Source organism: Oncorhynchus tshawytscha, linkage group LG16 (assembly GCF_018296145.1).
Source record: "Oncorhynchus tshawytscha isolate Ot180627B linkage group LG16, Otsh_v2.0, whole genome shotgun sequence".
Classification (NCBI taxonomy): domain Eukaryota; kingdom Metazoa; phylum Chordata; class Actinopteri; order Salmoniformes; family Salmonidae; genus Oncorhynchus; species Oncorhynchus tshawytscha.
In genome coordinates, this window is record NC_056444.1 from 49,872,968 (window position 1) to 49,893,881 (window position 20,914).

Here is a 20,914-nt window from a genome sequence, read left to right on the forward strand (position 1 = left end):
AGTTAAATAAAGTTCGTTCAGAGCCATCGATGTGTCTGCTTGGGGGGGGATATATACGGCTGTGATTATAATCAAAGAGAATTCTCTTGGTAGATAATGCGGTCTACATTTGATTGTTCTGTCAATAAACCTACCGTTATTAGTTTTAAGTGAATGACGGGCCTCCAACTCAGTCTTAAACCCGTAGGCCTATGCTATAGGCCAAAAGATAAAATTGGATATTGAAAGTCATTAGTTATCTTCTGAAGTAGCCTTAGGCTAGTTAGGTCAACAACATCCTTTGCTTCAATTCACTGGGGAACAAAGTATTATAATTAAAGGATTATCGCTGTGAAACAGTAGTCCAGCTGCAGACAGGTAGACCTAGGCTAATCCAATAACCAGTAACCGTCCAACACACAGAGGGTGCATTTCCTTTCGGTTCGTTACAGAATGTGGGCCCTAAACTGTGTCATGTGGCCCCAAAAAAGAGGGAGATGATATTACGGTCACGGTCAGGGTTCGACGACACCGGGGTAAATCATGAGGATAGTGCTACACAATTGATGTTGCCTAACGACCTCATGCTATTAGCCTAATCAATGGCAAAATTTGAAAAAACAACTGACGGACAATATATGTTTAATGTGTAGGTATAATAACACACAAGCTACATTATTTTTTATAGGATATACGTTTTATACCGTAGACCAGTAGCAGTGTGTGGGTAAAATCACTGGGGAAGTCAGAAAAAAAAGCTACATTACAACCTGTGTTGTGATAATTGCCTTGTTTGCTCTATAAATACAGTTAGCTCATATACCTTGCAACCATGATAAAAATAGGCCTAAGGCCGAGACAGTAAGATACAGTGGCAGAATAAATTCCTTTGTTTCATCACAAAAGCGGAGAGCAACCTCTGTAAGGTGAAGTCCACAAAGCATATTTCATGTAACAAACAATTACATGACCTACAGAATGGCCAAGCAAATTCATATTTCCGATATTTTCCCACCCCTAAAGAACTATTGATTTAAAACCGCGGAGAGTTTACCACAGGTCGCAAAGAAAACAGGAGCTCTTCCTGTTCCACTCTTCCTGAACCATTTCAACTTTAACATTTCAACATCAAATCACCTATACCTCGTCTAATACAGTGCCAACTAAAAGATACCAAAAACAATTTAGTCCAATCACTATAAGCTAAATATGATGTGGCGATGTTTGTGGAAGTAGAAAAAACATGTTGACTCACTCTACTTGTAGAGAGAGATATGCCATTACCATCCTCCTCTCTTTCATGTTGACAAAACGGTCTATCGCGCTGTCATGTAGTACACTCTTTTATTTTTTTATTGTCCTAGGCTACCTGGCTAAAACACTTGCTTGATAGCCTTACTTCCTTTCATGGGCAACATTAGCTAGTTAACATTGGCCTTCTACATCTAGCTACATATTGAACTTCCAACCTCCCAGGCCTGGCGCACAATGTATGAATTAATGGTTGGATCAGAATCACAGTTATAATCATTGGCCAGTATGGAAAATTAAGTGTAACCACAACTCCAAATCCCTATCTCCATCCATGGCTAATTTAGGAAAAGGACCATTTTAGTTAGCTAGCTAGCCACTGGAGGGCAACAACATAACAAGATGCAACAAGTTGTTTCTGTTAATGATATATGCTCTGGATGCAATTTGATAGGAGTGAAGCCAAATCCAAACTGGCTTCCCTTGACACTTTTTTTGGGTGTGCAAGGACCATTTACAGTTGAGCTCACTCAGTTTAGCTCGATGCTGATTTTTAATTTTTAATTTTTTTATTTAACTAGGCAAATCAGTTAAGAACAAATTCTTATTTACGATGACAGCCTAGCCCGGCCAAACCCGGACGACGCTGGACAAATTGTGCGCCGCCATAAGGGACTTCAATAATATGGGCAGCCACAATGTCATACTTTTTTTGGACCAGATAGCATCAGATAGATGGCCTACACATACGGAGACAGAGTGGCGCTGTTTCGCTCGCTCGGATGCTTTCTCCGGTGAGATGCATTCAGACTTGCGAATTCAAGGACAATTAGGAAACACAGAGACGAAAGATAAATAATTGTATGTTTTTTGCTTGGTACATTTTGTTGGGGTAGACTGGCTTCCCCTGGGCCCATGAATACACGCCACTGATGTAGACCTATTTTATAGGCCTTCAATTTCTGTGCGTAATGTCCTCCTCTACATGATAGCCTATGTACCAGATGTAGCCCTATGTTTGACTAATAATTGGCCAATGATTATTTGGCTTTTTAGACAAAAAATAGAGCCTTTTAAAAAACCAAGTGATTATAATGAGACAGAATGATGATTAATAACGTGATAAATGTGAAATCTGTAAGGTGTGCATACAGTACTTCATTTGTGAAATATACATGCAGGGAATTAAATTATGTGATATAAAAAACGAATAATTTTGAACTTAAAAGTTGCCAATTTTGGTTTATAATAAGACATGTATAGCCTACCAAGCACATAAACACATTTATTGTCCAAACCTCAGTGACCCTTATTAATCCAAAAGCATGCATATTTTATTGTGGTGTCAGCGTGTGTGTGGGTGTGTGGTGTGTATTTGGTTTGGCCGTGCGTCCACCAGCGCAGGTACGTAATTTACGATGCCACAGGCACATTTGTCTCTGTGATTGCCCTGGAACGTTATTGAGCAACAATTGATTAACCTTAAATCTACACATGATCATAATAGTTATTACATCGATGTCATAGTAATATTAGGCCCATGATTTATTAGTTTACTTTATTAGTTTGATTTATTACGGTTAATTGTTGATGGTTATTAGGCGATATGGCCATCCATATAGCCTAATAATAATAATATGGGCTCCTGAGTGGCGCAGCGGTCGAAGGCACTGCATCTCAGTGCTAGAGGCGTCACTACAGACCCTGGTTCGATTACAGGCTGTTTCACAACCGGCCGTGAATGGGAGTCACATAGGGCGGCGCACAATTGGCCCAGCGTCGTTAGGGTTTGGCCGGGTAGGCCGTCATTGCAAATAAGAATTTGTTCTTAACTGACTTGCCTGGTTAAATCAAAATCAAAACGTTAATTTTAATTGATTGGCATTGGCCCAACTCAGAAGCAATTTTTTTATTATTATTATTATTATTTTTTTTTTACAACAACCGTACCTGGTAGACTACTACAGTAGATTGCTATCTCTAAACGGATTAGCATGGGATGCCCATTAGAGAGTAAATAGTGACACGTTGCGCACCTTGGACACAGGGTCCAAAATCACATCTTCGCGTAGTTCTGAGAGGATGGTCACAGCTGTTTTCCTGTTGCTTCAGTAGTCTAACCAAAAACTTCGAAGAGACTCGTAGCCTATGGACCACTGATCCAGGATATAATGTAGGCGTCTTTATTTTATCCATCTACGATCCATCATGCGCAACACCCGGATGTTGCAATGCAAAGATGCTTGTGGTGTAGGCTACTCTCTGGGGTTCTGTAGGATTTATGAAATGTTGTTGTTGAACACTTTCGTTTATTGTTACACTTTTTGATATTTTTTTTACTGTGTTGGAATTAAAACGGTGTTTCAATGTGGAGAAGAGGATGCAAGAGGCAGAGGAACAGCCCGAAGGTAAATCCGATGTAAATCAGTTGTCACTGGAGCGCTGCGCTGTCGGGAGGACGCCCGTGCGCTCTTGTGTATATATATATATATATATATATTATACACATATATATGTGTGTGTGTCTTATGTCAGTCTTGTCGTACGTGTCTCTCGTGTGACCCGGAGCCCAAAGCTTTCTATTTGTTTTGTGCTGCAGGCATCTTCATTTATTATTATAGTTTTATAAGCAGTGGACGTCACTGATGTCTCCGTAATATATTTGAATAATCCTCTGAAATGTAGTCCTGAGAAAAAGGTAGGTATATTTGTGGATTGATTTGATGGAAGTTTGGAATGTGATCATATGAAGTCTAGTCCAGGCGAGAGGAAGCAGTGACATTATTTAGATTTCAATAATTCAACTATATTTTGTCCGACTCAGTTTTGCATCAATTTAATTTGTTGCAACAGTAGATTATGCGATCCATTTCACAGTATTCAATTAGGTCATCACCAGAAATAAATCATTATTTCCACATTCTTTTCAATTTTTTTTGTAGCATCCTTTATGGTCTATTAGGCTCTTACAATGAGCAGCCTTCCTCTGTATCCTCTGTGTTTTCATTGGTTGTCAAGGGAATGCTCCCTGGTCAGCTTAGCCCCATCTCATCAAGCAATAACAACATCACTATCCTGTCCAAGGAAGTCATTGCTTTGATTACAGCTTGCCATTCTAATCAGCTCACCGCAAAATTCATGTTTGCCAATATAAATGAAATGTAGTGGTTTTCTGAGACCAACAAAAATCAAGTTTTATTAAGAAGTTATTCACCAATAACTAGGCATACATACTAAATAAAGCCAATTGGCTTCAATTGTGGACGTTGTAGCATCTTCCTGTGATCTGCATGAAATACATGCAGCGTTAAAAGGTTTATTTGGATATTGAAGTGTCACTGCATAGTCACGGAGACTGGTGAGGGAACCTTCTGAGTTTCACATACAGTTTGTATTTCATGCCTTTCTCTCTCTCTTCCACTCTCTATCCCCTGGTTGTCTCACCATTCACTCCCCTCCCCTTCCCCACTCTCCCTCTGGCGTACACCTTTCTCTGATCAATCCCTCTCTCTCTCCCCTTTTCTGTCCTCAGGGGCACAGTATGCCAGCAGCAACAGAGCCCATCACTCTGGTGACACGTCGGCCCTCGGGTCAGAAAACCCCTCCCACCCGCAGCCCGAACCCTGCCCCCAGACCGGCACTATCTCCTGGCAGGCCGCGATCCATGCTGCTCGTAACGCCCAGGGCGAGGCACCCCAGAGCATGAGCGCCCGCCCCCCTGTCCCTGGGGCCACACCCGCCCCGGTGGGCTCACTGTCACAGAGGAAGAGGCAGCTGTATGCCAAGAGCAAGAAGCAGGGCGGCTCCACCAACAGCAGACCGCCCAGGGCACTGTTCTGCCTCACCCTCAACAACCCCATCCGCAGAGCCTGCATCAGCCTGGTGGAGTGGAAGTATCCTTTCTGGGGCTCTCACGATTGAGATATACAGGGACTCTCTGTGTCCCCACATGGGACCATGGGAAACACCTGTGGCTTTTGGTCTATTTGTTATCAAGAGAAAGCAGTCCATGATAGCCATGATGGAAAGTGTCATCCTCTGATAGTTCGCATCTCTTCCCAAGCTCTAAACAAACAATCGGCAACAAAATCATTTATTCTGCAGTCTCTATAGTGATCATGTATCCTTGCCAGTGTCTGAGCCTTTCCTCTTCTAAGCTGAAAACACTCCCAGAGCAGACCTCGGCTGGAGACAGTCTAGAGCAGCGTTTCCCAGAACTCGGGTCCTCGAGTAAACGTTTAGTTTTTTTTGCCCTAGCACTACACATCTGATTCAAATGATTCAACACTTGATGATTAGTTGATTATTTGAATCAGCTGTGGAGTGCTAGGGCAGAAAACCAAAACGTGCACCCCTTGGGGTCCCGAGGAGTTTGGGAAACCCTGGACTAGAGAAATTCATTTGAGTGTAGTGCTGAATGCAGACATCTCATACCGTATCCAGTGTGTTTTTATAGATGGCGCATTAAGACAATCCCATGATAAGGAGTAAGCTCCCCATCTTTCAAACTGATGATGTCCCTGTATTTTAAAATGTTTGCTTTGAGCATTCTGCTTTTCACCTCATCAGAGCCAAGAGAATTGCAGGATCCCCCCCCCTCCCCCACCTTTACATGACTGCAATGTGCTCTCTCTGTTTTATGCTCACATATAGACTGTGTGCTTTGAACATTGTTCCTTAATTGTGTGCCTCAGACCCTTTGATATCTTTATACTGCTCTCTATTTTTGCCAATTGTGTGGCCTTAGCTGTTTACATCCCCTTCCCAGAGGACGACTCCAACTCCACCAACCACGACCTGGTGAGCATTCCATTCTATTCTATTCTATTCTATTCTATTCTATTCTATAGTATAGCAGGGTTTCAGGAAGTGACACTTGTCCATAGTTTTTCTAGGAGGATTGTTTCTGCTATTGAATGCTTTGTGTGTTGCCGCTGGTGGATGTGGCTCACCATAGGTAGTCTGAAGAACACACACACACACACACACACACACACACACACACACACACACACACACACACACACACACACACACACACACACACACACACACACACACACACACACACACTCTGGGGAACACACACTGTACATGTTGACATCACTATGGCTACACATATTGGTCTTTAACCTGTCTGCTGAGCCTGGCTTGGGATTGGTTGTTCCCTGCATGGCCTCAGGGGTTTCCTGTCATTATTTGGTGATGTATCATGTTTCGTTTGTTGACGCAAACAGTATGCTACGCTAGTCTGTTCTGGAGGTCATCAGTCCTGTGTGTCACGCCCAGTCTGTTCCACATTCAGCAGTGAGGGCTTGGAGAGGAGAATGCCCTGATCATTTGTTATACCATGTTAGTTTGTTTACAGTATTGTGCTGATATAATCGCACACACTGCTGCAGCATAGAAGCAATAAGGAAATTAAAATGATCAAATAGAATTTACCCAGAGCAGTTATAGTTTGCATTATAGTTCTATGACCAGCTATATGTCAATCAGCAACCTTTAACAGTGACCAGCAAACAGATGATTTTAGAATTATATTAGAGCTGCCTCAGGTTCTGACTTCTTGGCGTAACGGTTAAAGTGTTGGATTGATAGTCGATGGACCCGGGTTCGAGTCCCGGTCGGGGCTACCCCCCAAGTTCAGTATATTGGTGTCAAAAGTGGAATGGAGGCCGTTGGGCCACCGGAGGGGCGTGTACACACAAGGGACTTGGTCTATACCAAGTGGGGACACGCTCTCCCAAAGAAAAGGTGTACTGTAGCGACCTTAACCCAACACCTACCGACCTCGTTAAGAGATTTGGACTTCTTGGCGTAATGGTTAGAGTCCCGGTTGAGGCTACAATATGTAACAAGTGCTTGTCAAAGATACTTGATTCCATTTTGACATACAGAGCTGTATACCTTGTATCTCACGATTCACAGAGAGTGGTACAGGGAAGGATGACATGAGAGATGGCTGTAGGTATTCAGAGTTTCTGATGAGTTTTGCTCCTTCTTTGCGTGTTAGATTAACCATCTATCTCGGTTCTATACCATCTCTGTGCATGCAGATCCAATGACATGCCAGGCCCTAACTATTAAAAATGTGAAAAGACGTTTGTCCTCTTTAGATTGCACCGGAAGACGCATGCCTATGAACTTGTCGTGCTGTGAATGTTGTTGCCCTGAGATCTGATATTGCCCTGAGATCTGATATTGCCCTGAGATCTTCTTAGAGAAGTAAGTATTAAAAAACAGATCTCTTAACAGATGGAGGAAACCGAGTATTAACTCTCGCTAAACCTCTGGTCGGCATCATCTCATGTCCAATATGTATTTGATGGAGGTTTTCTCTATTCTCAAAGCTCTCGTCAGAATAAACACATTTAAAATGAGCAGGAAGGAGATCAAATAATTGATTTGTTTATGTTGTAAATTGCTGGAGGTATAAGGCTGTTGTGAACACATTTTGAGAGAGTCATTTCTAGCATATTTTAGCCCCTCCCACCCATCTTATTTTACGTGCGTAACTTGTATAGAAGCAGTAGGTAGTGTTGTGGTGACAGTAGGAGACATTATAGGAACGCAGCTGTTTCCCATACAGGCCAAGGACGCAGATTCCTCCACCATGGTTATTGTTGAAGTGAAAGCTAGAGTGAACTGAGTCACTAATTCATTTTCCTTTAGGACAGTAGTTTGTTTTATTTGAGGGATTGGACTTATCAACATCTGAGGATTTCTACTGTGAAACTGTAGAGATTCAGGTGACGTGGTTTTAGATTTCAACACCTGATGTGTGAGTTGGCATGAGTTAAATCATTTCCAGTGTCTGTGCACTAACAACACGCACGCACGCACACACACACACACACACACACACACACACACACACACACACACACACACACACACACACACACACACACACACACACACACACACACACACACACACACACACACACACACACACACACACACACACACACACACACACACACACACACACATGAGCATTACTGAAGGGGGAGGGGTGAGTCTGTGTATGCCAGGGTTGGGGTCAATTCCAGGCAATTCAGAAAATAAACCATATTGCAATTCCACATTTCATTTGTAATTTCAGTGTACTTCCTGAATTGTCTGGAATTTAAATGGAATTGTCCCCAAGCCTGGTGTGTGCTTAATAGGCTAGCTAGCATGAATGAAACCAACAATTCCTAATCTATCAAAACCTTGAATGCACTCTCCCTCTCAGGGTGTAATCCTCATTTGAACACTGTAAGGGTGGATCAGTAGAAGTGCAGATCTGGAGCATGAATGAGTGCGGGTGCTTTAAGGATGATTGCATGTGTGTCTTAAGAGTACATGGCCATGTACTGTCATAATCTCCACCCAGCACAGCCAGAAGAGGACTGGCCACCCATCAGAGCCTGGTTCCTTTCAAGGTTTCTTCCTAGGTTCCCTGACTTTCTATGGAGTTTTTCCTAGCCGTTGTGCTTCTACATCTGCATTGAGTATCGGTTTCTGTGTAAGCACTTTGTTGCAACTGCTGATGTAAAAAGGGCTTTATGAAATGCATTTGATTGATTGTGTGTCGTGCTGTGTGACGGTCACTTAGGGGCTTGACACCTTCTCCCTTATGGTCATTGAGCCTGGCCACTCACACCAGTGTGGCTCTTTATCTGGGGTGCATGTCAGTATCTGTGGGAGTATCCTAATTTGAGCAGGTGAGGAACTAGGAACATCCTATATTGAGAGAGAGAAAGAGTGTGTGTGTGCGCACATGCCTCTGTGACCCTATGAGTGTATGTGTGTGACCAGGTTTGGAGGATTAAGCTGTGTTGTAGATTAGTGGCCAGTAGATGAGAGGAGGTTGTGCAGGCAGAGACGGGGAGGGGGAGTGGTCAGGGTCTAGCACACGAGTGGGAGGTGGGACTGTGGAAGGGATGAGAGTTTAACAGTGGATCGTGTGACTCTGTCTGTTTGGGTCAGACTGACCCCTGCTGTGGCTGGGATGACGATAAGGATCCTATTCAGCTTGGCTACGATCTGATGGGTACTTATAATTATGGCGTCTCCTCTGACCACCAGCATACTGCTTGTCCAATGAGCGAGCCGTCGCATTGGTCTCCATTGGCAACAGGAGCCAACAGTCACAGCATAAACACACAGTTGAGTAACACTGGATAGACAATCTTAATGAAACCCATTGAGGGATGATGCTTTACTGTCCTGTGTGTTCCTCTGTGTTTGATTATTTTTATTCCCCCGGAGATATTTCCATGTATCTGTTGAAGAGAGCCATTGTGTGTGGGTTGTTTCATTGATTCTGTATCACCACGGTCTCACTTTTGATGGAATTGGATAGCTGAATGGTTTTAATCTGTCCAACGATTTTAGACAGTATGCTAGTATCTAAGATAGGGCTTTTGGATTTAATGGTGTTACTAGATGAGTTGTAAGTGGTTTTGGGCTGCGTTCTCATTCTGAGCCTAGCAGACATTGTCTTCATGCCTTTGCGTTCTCATTCTGAGCCTAGCAGACATTGTGTTCATGCCTTTGCGTTCTCATTCTGAGCCTAGCAGACATTGTGTTCATGCCTTTGCGTTCTCATTCTGAGCCTAGCAGACATTGTGTTCATGCCTTTGCGTTCTCATTCTGAGCCTAGCAGACATTGTGTTCATGCCTTTGCGTTCTCATTCTGAGCCTAGCAGACATTGTGTTCATGCCTTTGCGTTCTCATTCTGAGCCTAGCAGACATTGTCTTCATGCCTTTGCATTCTCATTCTGAGCCTAGCAGACATTGTCTTCATGCCTTTGCGTTCTCATTCTGAGCCTAGCAGACATTGTGTTCATGTCTTTGCGTTCTCATTCTGAGCCTAGCAGACATTGTCTTCATGCCTTTGCGTTCTCATTCTGAGCCTAGCAGACATTGTGTTCATGCCTTTGCGTTCTCATTCTGAGCCTAGCAGACATTGTGTCCATGTCTTTGACTGTATGTAGCACATCGTTCAGTGGCTCAAGGCTCAAGACCATGTTTTGTGTGTGTATATACAGCAGGGTCTGAAATGATTGACACCCTTGATAAAGATGAGCAACAAATACTATTTTTCCCCCAAAAGGTAGGGGTATAAATTATTGACAGCCCTAAAGAGTCTTATAAATATGGTAGTCAGATATTTGTTCGATTTGGTGGGTACTTAATGACATCTCCTTTAACTACGTGTGTGAGAAAGTCACAGAGGGTCAAAGATCATACCCCTAAGACGTGCTAACCTCCCCTGTTATTGGTAATGGTGAGAGGTGGAAATCTCTTGGAGGTACAAGCTTGATGTAGTAATTTCTTGGAATATGGGACCAAATACTAAACTTTTGACCACCTTATTTTGTTAAACAAAATACATTTTTTTTCTGAGCAATTCTATTAGTGTAAAATAATATGATTTCCCCATTCTCTTGAGCTTACAATATACTCAATATTTGAGTTATGTATTTTATACAGTCATTGTTGTTCATCTTTATCAAGGGTGTCAATAATGTTGGACCCCACTGTATGTGTGTCTGTGTGTCTGTGTGTCTGTGTGTCTGTGTATGTGTGTGTTTTATGCTGCCTATGTGTGTTTGTGTGTCTGTGTATGTGTGTGTTTATGCTGCCTATGTGTGTTTGTGTGTCTGTGTATGTGTGTGTTTATGCTGCCTATGTGTGTTTGTGTGTCTGTGTATGTGTATGTGTGTGTTTATGCTGCCTATGTGTGTTTGTGTGTCTGTGCATGTGTGTGTTTATGCTGCCTATGTGTGTTTGTGTGTCTGTGTATGTGTATGTGTGTGTTTATGCTGCCTATGTGTGTTTGTGTGTATGTGTATGTGTGTGTTTATGTTGCCTATGTGTGTTTGTGTGTCTGTGTATGTGTGTGTTTATGCTGCCTATGTGTGTTTGTGTGTCTGTGTATGTGTATGTGTGTGTTTATGCTGCCTATGTGTGTTTGTGTGTCTGTGTATGCATGTGTTTATGTTGCCTATGTGTGTTTGTGTGTCTGTGTATGTGTATGTGTGTGTTTATGCTGCCTATGTGTGTTTGTGTGTCTGTGTATGCATGTGTTTATGTTGCCTATGTGTGTTTGTGTGTCTGTGTATGCATGTGTTTATGTTGCCTATGTGTGTTTGTGTGTCTGTGCATGTGTGTGTTTATGCTGCCTATGTGTGTTTGTGTGTCTGTGTATGTGTATGTGTGTGTTTATGCTGCCTATGTGTGTTTGTGTGTCTGTGTATGCATGTGTTTATGTTGCCTATGTGTGTTTGTGTGTCTGTGTATGTGTATGTGTGTGTTTATGCTGCCTATGTGTGTTTGCGGATAATATGTGTGTTATACATTACATTTTCACCGAACAGCATTCTGTGCAGTCTGCCAAAAAGGTGTAATGTGTGTGTGTGTGTGTTTGTGTTATTATTTCTGTCAGGGATGGAATGTTTAGTCAAACAGGAGGGGAAATGAGTCAGGCTAAGCAGGTCACGTTTGTGTGTGTGTGTGTGTGTGCACGTGCGTGCGTGCACATATGTGTTTGTGAGAGTGAGTGAGATAGAGATAGAAAGAAATAGATGGATGCAGACCTATTTCAGCCACTATAAGACTCTCTACCTCTCTCCCAGTCTCACTCTTTATTTATTTCTCTGATAGATTGACTACCTACTAAAAAAATGTAGTACTGTGTTGTGAAACAGATCTAACTTGCATGGTTTTTATTTTGGCTAAGATACAGTAGCCAGTTTGTGTACAAACAGTAATTTGATTAAACTATTAAAATATATCCATCTATAGATTTGAATCTATAAAATCTATCATTTGGACAGGGTTTCCACTGTTGGGGTTGTGCTATTCAAATGAAATAAAATTGTATTGGTCATATGGACAAGGTACAGCGTAGTTTACACAGTACAATGGAATGCTTCCTTGTCAGCTCTCCTCTCAGCAGTGCAAAAGTTACAAAACAAAGTACAGTACAGTTGAGTGCGTGGTTATAATGCAACTCTGTAGGTTTTAAGCACACAGGGTGTTAGTATGGAAGGCCTTATCCCCATTTGAGACCACATATACCTGATGTAACTTGATGTTCACGGTTGTTCACTATAACAGCACAGTATGTGTCAACCGGGGCAGGACGGCAATGCTGAGAGCAGATGTCCATTGATCGAATCGTGCTATCAGAGCTGTGTAACAGGGTATGACCCCGGACGGGCTAGCCGAGGCCAGGCTCTGCTCCCCAGGCAGCATTATTACAGCCTCGTTTCAGTTCTCGCCTCATTACAACCGGGAAGTGCTCTGTTGGCCTCAGGGGAGGGGACACACACACACACACACACATACACGCACGTAGTACACGTGCACCATGCGGACACACACATGTACGCAGACACGTGAAACGGACTTCAGTTTGCTGCTGTCAGTGTAGCTTCCTCCACTGTCCATGTCCCCATACCGAGCTCAAACCAGTCAACCTCTGTTCGCAAACACAAGTGACCACCCTCCTTGACAACGTACCAACCGTTTAAACTATTGAGAAATATCTAATTCGATAGCGTCATCGGTGTCATTTCAAGCAAGCCGTGGAGTGAGCTTACGGTACATTCTTAACTCCGTTACACATGCAAGCACGCACACACTTGCACACAATTTGTCTTGACATTTTTGGGCACCGTATTAATCATTTAAGGAATGCTTTGAATTTACCCTGACTCCAAAGGAAACCACTGTTCTTAGTCCACTCCACAAGGTAACCTAAGTGTCTACCACAGAGCAGAGTGTGTGGGCATGGCGAGTGGGTGGATGTCTTACAGCAGCTAGGTCAGGGCTCATTGTCAGTCAGAACCAGCAGCCAGAGACATGGCTGTCAACAACAAAACGAGTAAAACACACCGTACAGCACAGCACAACAACAGTGGGACTGTACAGCACAACTGAACACAACACTGCACTACACAATACAACACAAAGACAGCCTCTCTCTCCCCCAGGGCTATGGGGGACAGAAGCAAATGTTTGCATACATATCATTCATTTAAACTTAATGGTGTGAAAATGTTCTCCCTTTTCCAGTGTGGCTTTTGAATCTCTAAGTATTTACACGGCCAACAAATATCATTGTGTGTATCTGGAAGAGATAGAGAGGAGGAACATACGTGTGAAAAAAAAACTTAATGCCTAGCACTTACTGCTCCAGTCTCCTCCTGTTTTCCACAGGATTACCCTCACACTGTAATCATTACCCTCATACTGTAATCATTACCCTCATAATGTGATCATTACCCTCATAATGTGATCATTACCCTCATACTGTAAATATTACCCTGATAATGTAATCATTACCCTCATACTGTAATCACCACCCCCGCACTGTAATCACTACCCTCACACTGTAATCACTACCCTCACACTGTAATCATTACCCTCATAATGTATTCATGACCCTCATACTGTAATCATTGCCCACATACTGTAATCACTAACCCACACTGTAATCACTACCCCCCACACTGTAATCATTACCCTCACACTGTAATCATTACCTTCACACTGTAATCATGACCTCCATACTGTAATCACTACCCTCACACTGTAATCATTACACTCATAATGTATTCATTACCCACATAATGTGACCATTACCCTCACACTGTAATCACTACCCCACACCGTAATCAGAAGCTAGCCAGAAGCTAGCCAGTTTACTGGCTAACGTTAGTATTCAGCTAACCACGGTTTGTGGTCATCAGCTATCCTTTAGCTCGAAAATCTATCGCCAGTTTTGTACAACGCGACTCAGACCAGAACATACCAGACCTATTTTTCTCTCCATATCCCCGGATTTCAACTGCAAGCTCTGGACATTTACACCTGGATCTCGCAGCTAGCTAGCTGCTATCCGTGTGACTATTGGCTTACGTCGATCCCGGAGCAAACATCAATTATTCCAGAGCTAGCCAGCTGAAGAGTTCCATCAGCCACTCCTGGGTTACAATCACCTATCCGGACCCGTTTTACTGCTGATGCGAAGCCCCACCGGGCCTTCACGACTGGACTACCGACGTTATCTGCCCGAGGGAGTTATCCAACTGGCCCCTCCGTCGTGATGTTACCTGAACGCCCATCTGCGGCCCGCTAATCGTTAGCTGTCTTATCGGCTGCTATCTGAATAGGTCTATCGGACAATTTTTCTTGGGTCACTATAACTCTATCTATTTCACCAATTGGATTGATCCCCACTACCACACGGAACCCCACTAATCTACCGACGGAAACACGTTGTTACGGTTTTCTTCCGTCGAAGGAGAGTCGGACCAAAATGCAGCGTGGTTAATAATATACATCTTTAATAAAGATGAACACGAACAATACAAAACAACAAACGGAACGTGAAAACCTATACAGCCTATCTGGTGAATACAAAACACTGAGACAGGAACAATCACCCACGAAACACTCAAAGAATATGGCTGCCTAAATATGGTTCCCAATCAGAGACAACGAGAATCACCTGCCTCTGATTGAGAACCGCCTCAGGCAACCATAGACTTTGCTAGAACACCCCACTAAGCCATAATCCCAAAACCTACGAAAACCCCCATACATAAACACAACACAAAAAGAAACCCATGTCACACCCTGGCCTGACCAAATAAATATAGAAAACACAAAATACTAAGACCAGGGCGTGACAGAACCCCCCCCAAGGTGCGGACTCCCGGCCGCACACCTAAACCCATAGGGGAGGGTCCAGGTGGGCGTCTGTCCACGGTGGCGGCCCTGGCTCGGGACGTGGACCCCACTCCAACCAAGTCTTAGTCCCCCTGTAACGCGTCCTTTGATTGGCGACCCTCGCCGCCGACCTTGGCCTAATAACCCTCACCAAGGACCCCACTGGACTGAGGGGCAGCTCGGGACTGAGGGGAAGCTCGGCACTGAGGGGAAGCTCAGCACTGAGGGGAAGCTCAGCACTGAGGGGAAGCTCAGCACTGAGAGGATGCCTAGTACCGAGAGGAAGCCCAGTACTGAGAGGAAGCCCAGTACTGAGAGGAAGCCCAGTACTGAGAGGAAACTCAGGCAGGTAGTAGGCTCTGGCAGATCCTGGCTAGCTGGTGGTTCTGGCAGATCCTGGCTGACTGGCGGATCCCTGGCTAGCTGGTGGTTCTGGCAGATCCTGGCTGACTGGCGGATCCTGGCTGAGTGGCGGATCTGGAAGATCATGGCTGACTGGCGGATCTGGCTGCTCCATGCAGACTGGCAGCTCTGGCTGCTCCATGCAGACTGGTACCTCTGGCTGCTCCATGCAGACTGGCAGCTCTGGCTGCTCCATGCAGACTGGCAGCTCCATGCAGACTGGCAGCTCTGGCTGCTCTATGCAGACTGGAAGCTCTGGCTGCTCCATGCAGACTGGCAGCTCTGGCTTCTCCATGCAGATTAGCAGCTCTGGCTGCGCTGAACAGGCAGGAGACTCCGGCAGGGCTGGAGAGAAGGAAGGCTCTGGCAGCGCTAAACAGGCGGGAGACTCCGGCAGCGCTGGAGAGGAGGAAGGCTCTGATAGCGCTAAACAGGCAGGAGACTCCGACAGCGCTAAACAGGCGGGAGACTCCGACAGCACTGGAGAGGAGAAAGGCTCTGGCAGCGCTGAACAAGCGAGGCGCACTGAAGGCCTGGTGTGTGGTGCTGGCACTGGTGGTACTGGGCCGAGGACACGCACAGGAAGCCTGGTGCGGGGAGCTGCCACCGGAGGACTGGTTTGTGAAGGTGGCACAAGATGGACCGGACCGTGAAGGCGTACTGGAGAGCCTGAGAGCAGGACTGGCACAGGACGTGCAAGGCTAGGGAGGTGCACAGGAGGCCTGGTGCGTGAGGCTGGCACAATCTTCACCAGCCGACTAACACGCACCTCAGGACGAGTATGGAGCGCTGACCCAGGTGCCATCAAATCCCCGACACGCTCCGTCGGGCGAATATCTTGCATACTACGCCAAATCAACTGCTCTCTCTCTTCGCTCTCCTCCAATTCTATTAACACCTCCTCGAGTGTCTCCTCATCTCCCATCTGTGCACTCTCCTCCATTCTGTCCAATAATTCCTCGACCCTCTCAGACTCAGCCCTCAGCTTCGCCGATAGCTCCGATAACATCCATGGCTCCTTACGGTAAACAGGGGGAGTTGGCTCAGGTCTGAACCCTGACTCTGCCACAATCTCCCTGAGCCCCCCCCCCCAAGACATTTTTGGGGCTGACACTCTGGCTTCCTTCTGTGCCGCCGTGCTTTTCTCTTCAACTCCATTCTCCTATAGCCCTCCTCGCACTGCTCCAGCGAATCCCAGGCGGGCTCCGGCACTCTCTCTGGATCGACCGCCCACCTGTCTATCTCCTCCCAAGTAGTATAGTCCATACTCTTGCTGTCCATAACATCCTCCCATGTCCATTCCTCTTTTCGCTGCTGTTGCTGTCGCTGCCTGTCACCACGCCGCTTGGTCCTCTTGTGGTGGGTGATTCTGTTACGGTTTTCTTCCGTCGAAGGAGAGTCGGACCAAAATGCAGCGTGGTTAATAATATACATCTTTAATAAAGATGAACACGAACAATACAAAACAACAAACGGAACGTGAAAACCTATACAGCCTATCTGGTGAATACAAAACACTGAGACAGGAACAATCACCCACGAAACACTCAAAGAATATGGCTGCCTAAATATGGTTCCCAATCAGAGACAACGAGAATCACCTGCCTCTGATTGAGAACCGCCTCAGGCAACCATAGACTTTGCTAGAACACCCCACTAAGACACAATCCCAAAACCTACGAAAAACCCCCATACATAAACACAACACAAAATAAACCCATGTCACACCCTGGCCTGACCAAATAAATATAGAAAACACAAAATACTAAGACCAGGGCGTGACACACGTGGCTAAAAATAGATCTCCATCCTATGCTAGCTTGCTACCGATGGCCCGGCTAATTGTCTGAATCGCCGTTACCCCCAACCAACCTCACTACTCACTGGACCCTTATGATCACTCGACTAAGCATGCCTCTCCTTAATGTCAATATGCCTTGTCCATTGCTGTTCTGGTTCATGTTTATTGGCTTATTTCACTGTAGAGCCTCTAGCCCTGCTCACTATACCTTATCCAACCTTACAGTTCGACCACCCACACATGCGATGACATCACCTGGTTTTAATGATGTTTCTAGAGAAAATATCTCTCTCATCATCACTCAATAACTAGGTTTACCTCCACTGTATTCACATCCTACCATACCTTTGTCTGTACATTATACCTTGAAGCTATTTTATCGCCCCCAGAAACATCCTTTTACTCTCTGTTCCAGACATTCTAGACGACCAATTCTCATAGCTTTTAGCCGTACCCTTATCCTACTCCTCCTCTGTTCCTCTGGTGATGAAGAGGTGAATCCAGGCCCTGCAGTGCCTAGCTCCACTCCTATTCCCCAGGCACTCTTTTTTTGTTTTTTGTTGAATTTTTACCCCTTTTTCTCCCCAACTTCTTGGTGTCCAATTGTTGTAGTAGCTACTATCTTGTCTCATCGCTACAACTCCCGTACGGGCTCGGGATAGACGAAGGTTGAAAGTTATGCGTCCTCCGATACACAACCCAACCTAGCCGCACTGCTTCTTAACACAGCGCGCATCCAACCCGGAAGCCAGCCGCACCAATGTGTCGGAGGAAACACCGTGCACGTGGCAACCTTGGTTAGCGCGCACTGCGCCCGGCCCGCCACAGGAGTCGCTGGTGCGCGATGAGACAAGGCCATCCCTACCGACCAAGCCCTCCCTAACCCGGACGACGCAAGGCCAATTGTGCGTCGCCCCATGGACCTCCTGGTCGCGGCCGGTTACGACAAAGCCTGGGCGCGAACCCAGAGTCTCTGATGGCACAGCTGGCGCTGCAGTACAGCACCCTTAACCACTGCAGGCGCTCTCTTTTGATGACTTCTGTAACCGTGATAGCCTTGGTTTCATGCATGTTAACATTAGAAGCATCCTCCCTAAGTTTGTTTTATTCACTGCTTTAGCATACTCTGCCAACCCGGATGTTCTAGCCGTGTCTGAATCCTGGATTAGGAAGAACACCAAAAATTCTGAAATCTTCATCCCTAACTACAACATTTTCAGACAAGATAGAACGGCCAAAGGGGGCGGTGTTGCAATCTCCTGCAAAGATAGCCTTCAGAGTTCTGTCCTACTATCCAGGTCTGTACCCAAACCATCTGAACTTCTACTTTTAAAAATCCACCTCTAAAAAAAAGTATCTCACCGTTGCCGCCTGCTATAGACCACCCTCTGCCCCCAGCTGTGCTCTGGACACCATATGTGAACTGATTGCCCCCCATCTATCTTCAGAGCTCGTGCTGCCTGGTGACCTAAACTGGAACATGCTTATCACCCCAGCCATCCTACAATCTAAGCTTGATGCCCTCAATCTCACACAAATTGTCAATGAACCTACCAGGTACCACCCCAAAGCCATAAACACTTGCACCCTCATAGATATCATCCTAACCAACTTGCCCTCTAAATACACCTCTGCTGTTTTCAACCAAGATCTCAGCGATCACTGCCTCATTGCCTGCATCCGTAATGGGTCAACGGTCAAACGACCTCCACTCATCACTGTCAAACACTCCCTAAAACACTTCAGCGAGCAGGCCTTTCTAATCGACCTGGCCGGGGTATCCTGGAAGGATATTGATCTCATCTCGTCAGTAGAGGATGCCTGGTTTTATTTTTTAAATGCCCTCCTCATCATCTTAAGTAAGCATGCCCCATTCAAGAAATTTAGAACCAGGAACAGATATAGCCTTTGGTTCTCTCCAGACCTGACTGCCCTTAACCAACACAAAAACATCCTATGGCGTTCTGCATTAGCATCGAACAGCCTCCGTGATATGCAACTTTTCAGGGAAGCTAGAGACCAATATACACAGGCAGTTAGAAAAGCCAAGGCTAGCTTTTCCAAGCAGAAATTTGCTTCCTGCAACACAAACTCAAAAAAGTTATGGGACACTGTAAAGTCCATGGAGAATAAGAACACCACCTCCTAGCTGCCCACTGCACTGAAGATAGGAAACACTGTCACCACCAATAAATCCACTATAATTGAGAATTTCAATAAGCATTCTACGGCTGACCATGCTTTCCACCTGGCTACCGTTACCCCGGTCAACAGCATTGCACCCCCCAAGGCAACTCGCCCAAGCCTTCCCCATTTCTCCTTCTCCCAAATCCAGTCAGCTGATGTTCTGAAAGAGTGGCAAAATCTGGACCCCTACAAATCAGCTGGGCTAAACAATCTGGACCCTTTCTTTCTAAAATTATCTGCCGAAATTGATGCCACCCCTATTACTAGCCTGTTCAACCTCTCTTTCGTGTCATCTGAGATTCCCAAAGATTGGAAAGTAGCTGAGGTCATCCCCCTCTTCAAAGGGGGGGACACTCTTGACACAAACTGCTACAGACCTATATCTATCCTACCCTGCCTTTCTAAAGTCTTCGAAAGCCAAGTCAACAAACAGATTACCGACCATTTCGAATCCCACCATACCTTCTCCGCTATGCAATCTGGTGTCAGAGCTGGTCATGGGTGCACCTCAGCCACGCTCAAGGTCCTAAACGATATCTTAACCGCCATCGATAAGAAACAATACTGTGCAGCCGTATTCATTGACCTGGCCAAGGCTTTCGACTTTGTCAATCACCACATCCTCATTGGCAGACTCGGCAGCCTTGGTTTCTCAAATGATTGCCTCGCCTGGTTTACCAACTACTTCTCTGATAGAGTTCAGTGTGTCAAATTGGAGGGTCTGTTGTCCAGGCCTCTGGCAGTCTCTATGGGGGTGCCACAGGGTTCAATTCTTGGACCGACTCTCTTCTCTGTATATATCAATGATGGCGCTCTTGCTGCTGGTGAGTCTCTGATCCACCTCTACAGAGATGACACCATTCTGTATACTTCTGACCCTTCTAATGACACTGTGTTAAAAACCCTCCATTCGAGCTTCAATGCCATACAACTCTCCTTCCGTGGCCTCCAATTGCTCTTAAATACAAGTACAACTAAATGCATGCTCTTCAACCGATCGCTGCCTGCACCTGCCCGCCTGTCCAACATCACTACTCTGGACGGTTCTGACTTAGAATATGTGGACAACTACAAATACCTAGGTGTCTGGTTAGACTGTAAATTCTCCTTCCAGACTCACATCAAACATCTCCAATCCAAAGTTAAATCTAGAATTGGCTTGCTATTTCGCAACAAAGCATGCTGCCAAACATACCCTTGTAAAACTGACCATCCTACCAATCCTCGACTTCGGCAATGTCATTTACAAAATAGCCTCCAATACCCTACTCAATAAATTGGATGCAGTCTATCACAGTGCCATCCATTTTGTCACCAAAGCCCCATATACTACCCACCACTGCGACCTGTACGCTCTCGTTGGCTGGCCCTCGCTTCATACTCGTCGCCAAACCCACTGGCTCCAGGTCATCTACAAGACCCTGCTAGGTAAAGTCCCCCCTTATCTCAGCTTGCTGGTCACCATAGCAGCACCCACCTGTAGCACGCGCTCCAGCAGGTATATCTCTCTGGTCACCCCAAAACCAACTCTTCCTTTGGCCACCTCTCCTTCCAGTT

The 20,914-nt window shown here is 45.3% G+C and overlaps 1 protein-coding gene across 13 annotated transcripts in view; it reads left to right on the top strand.

The window, feature by feature from the left end:
* The first annotated feature begins 3,262 nt into the window (after nucleotides 1-3,262).
* The window catches only part of LOC112215828 (voltage-dependent L-type calcium channel subunit alpha-1D-like), a 98,980-nt gene continuing 81,328 nt past the window's right edge, over nucleotides 3,263-20,914 (top strand). For 7 of the 13 annotated variants that reach the window (XM_042299274.1, XM_042299281.1, XM_042299273.1 and 4 more), the window contains exons 1-3: nucleotides 3,264-3,638; nucleotides 4,763-5,123; nucleotides 5,925-6,030. In XM_042299274.1, coding sequence (XP_042155208.1) covers nucleotides 3,611-3,638; nucleotides 4,763-5,123; nucleotides 5,925-6,030 — 495 coding nt within the window. In that variant the 5' untranslated portion in view covers nucleotides 3,264-3,610. Of the gene's footprint in view, nucleotides 3,639-4,762; nucleotides 5,124-5,924; nucleotides 6,031-20,914 lie in introns of all 13 variants that reach the window. The other 6 variants (XM_042299279.1, XM_042299277.1, XM_042299280.1 and 3 more) reach the window with 1 other exon arrangement.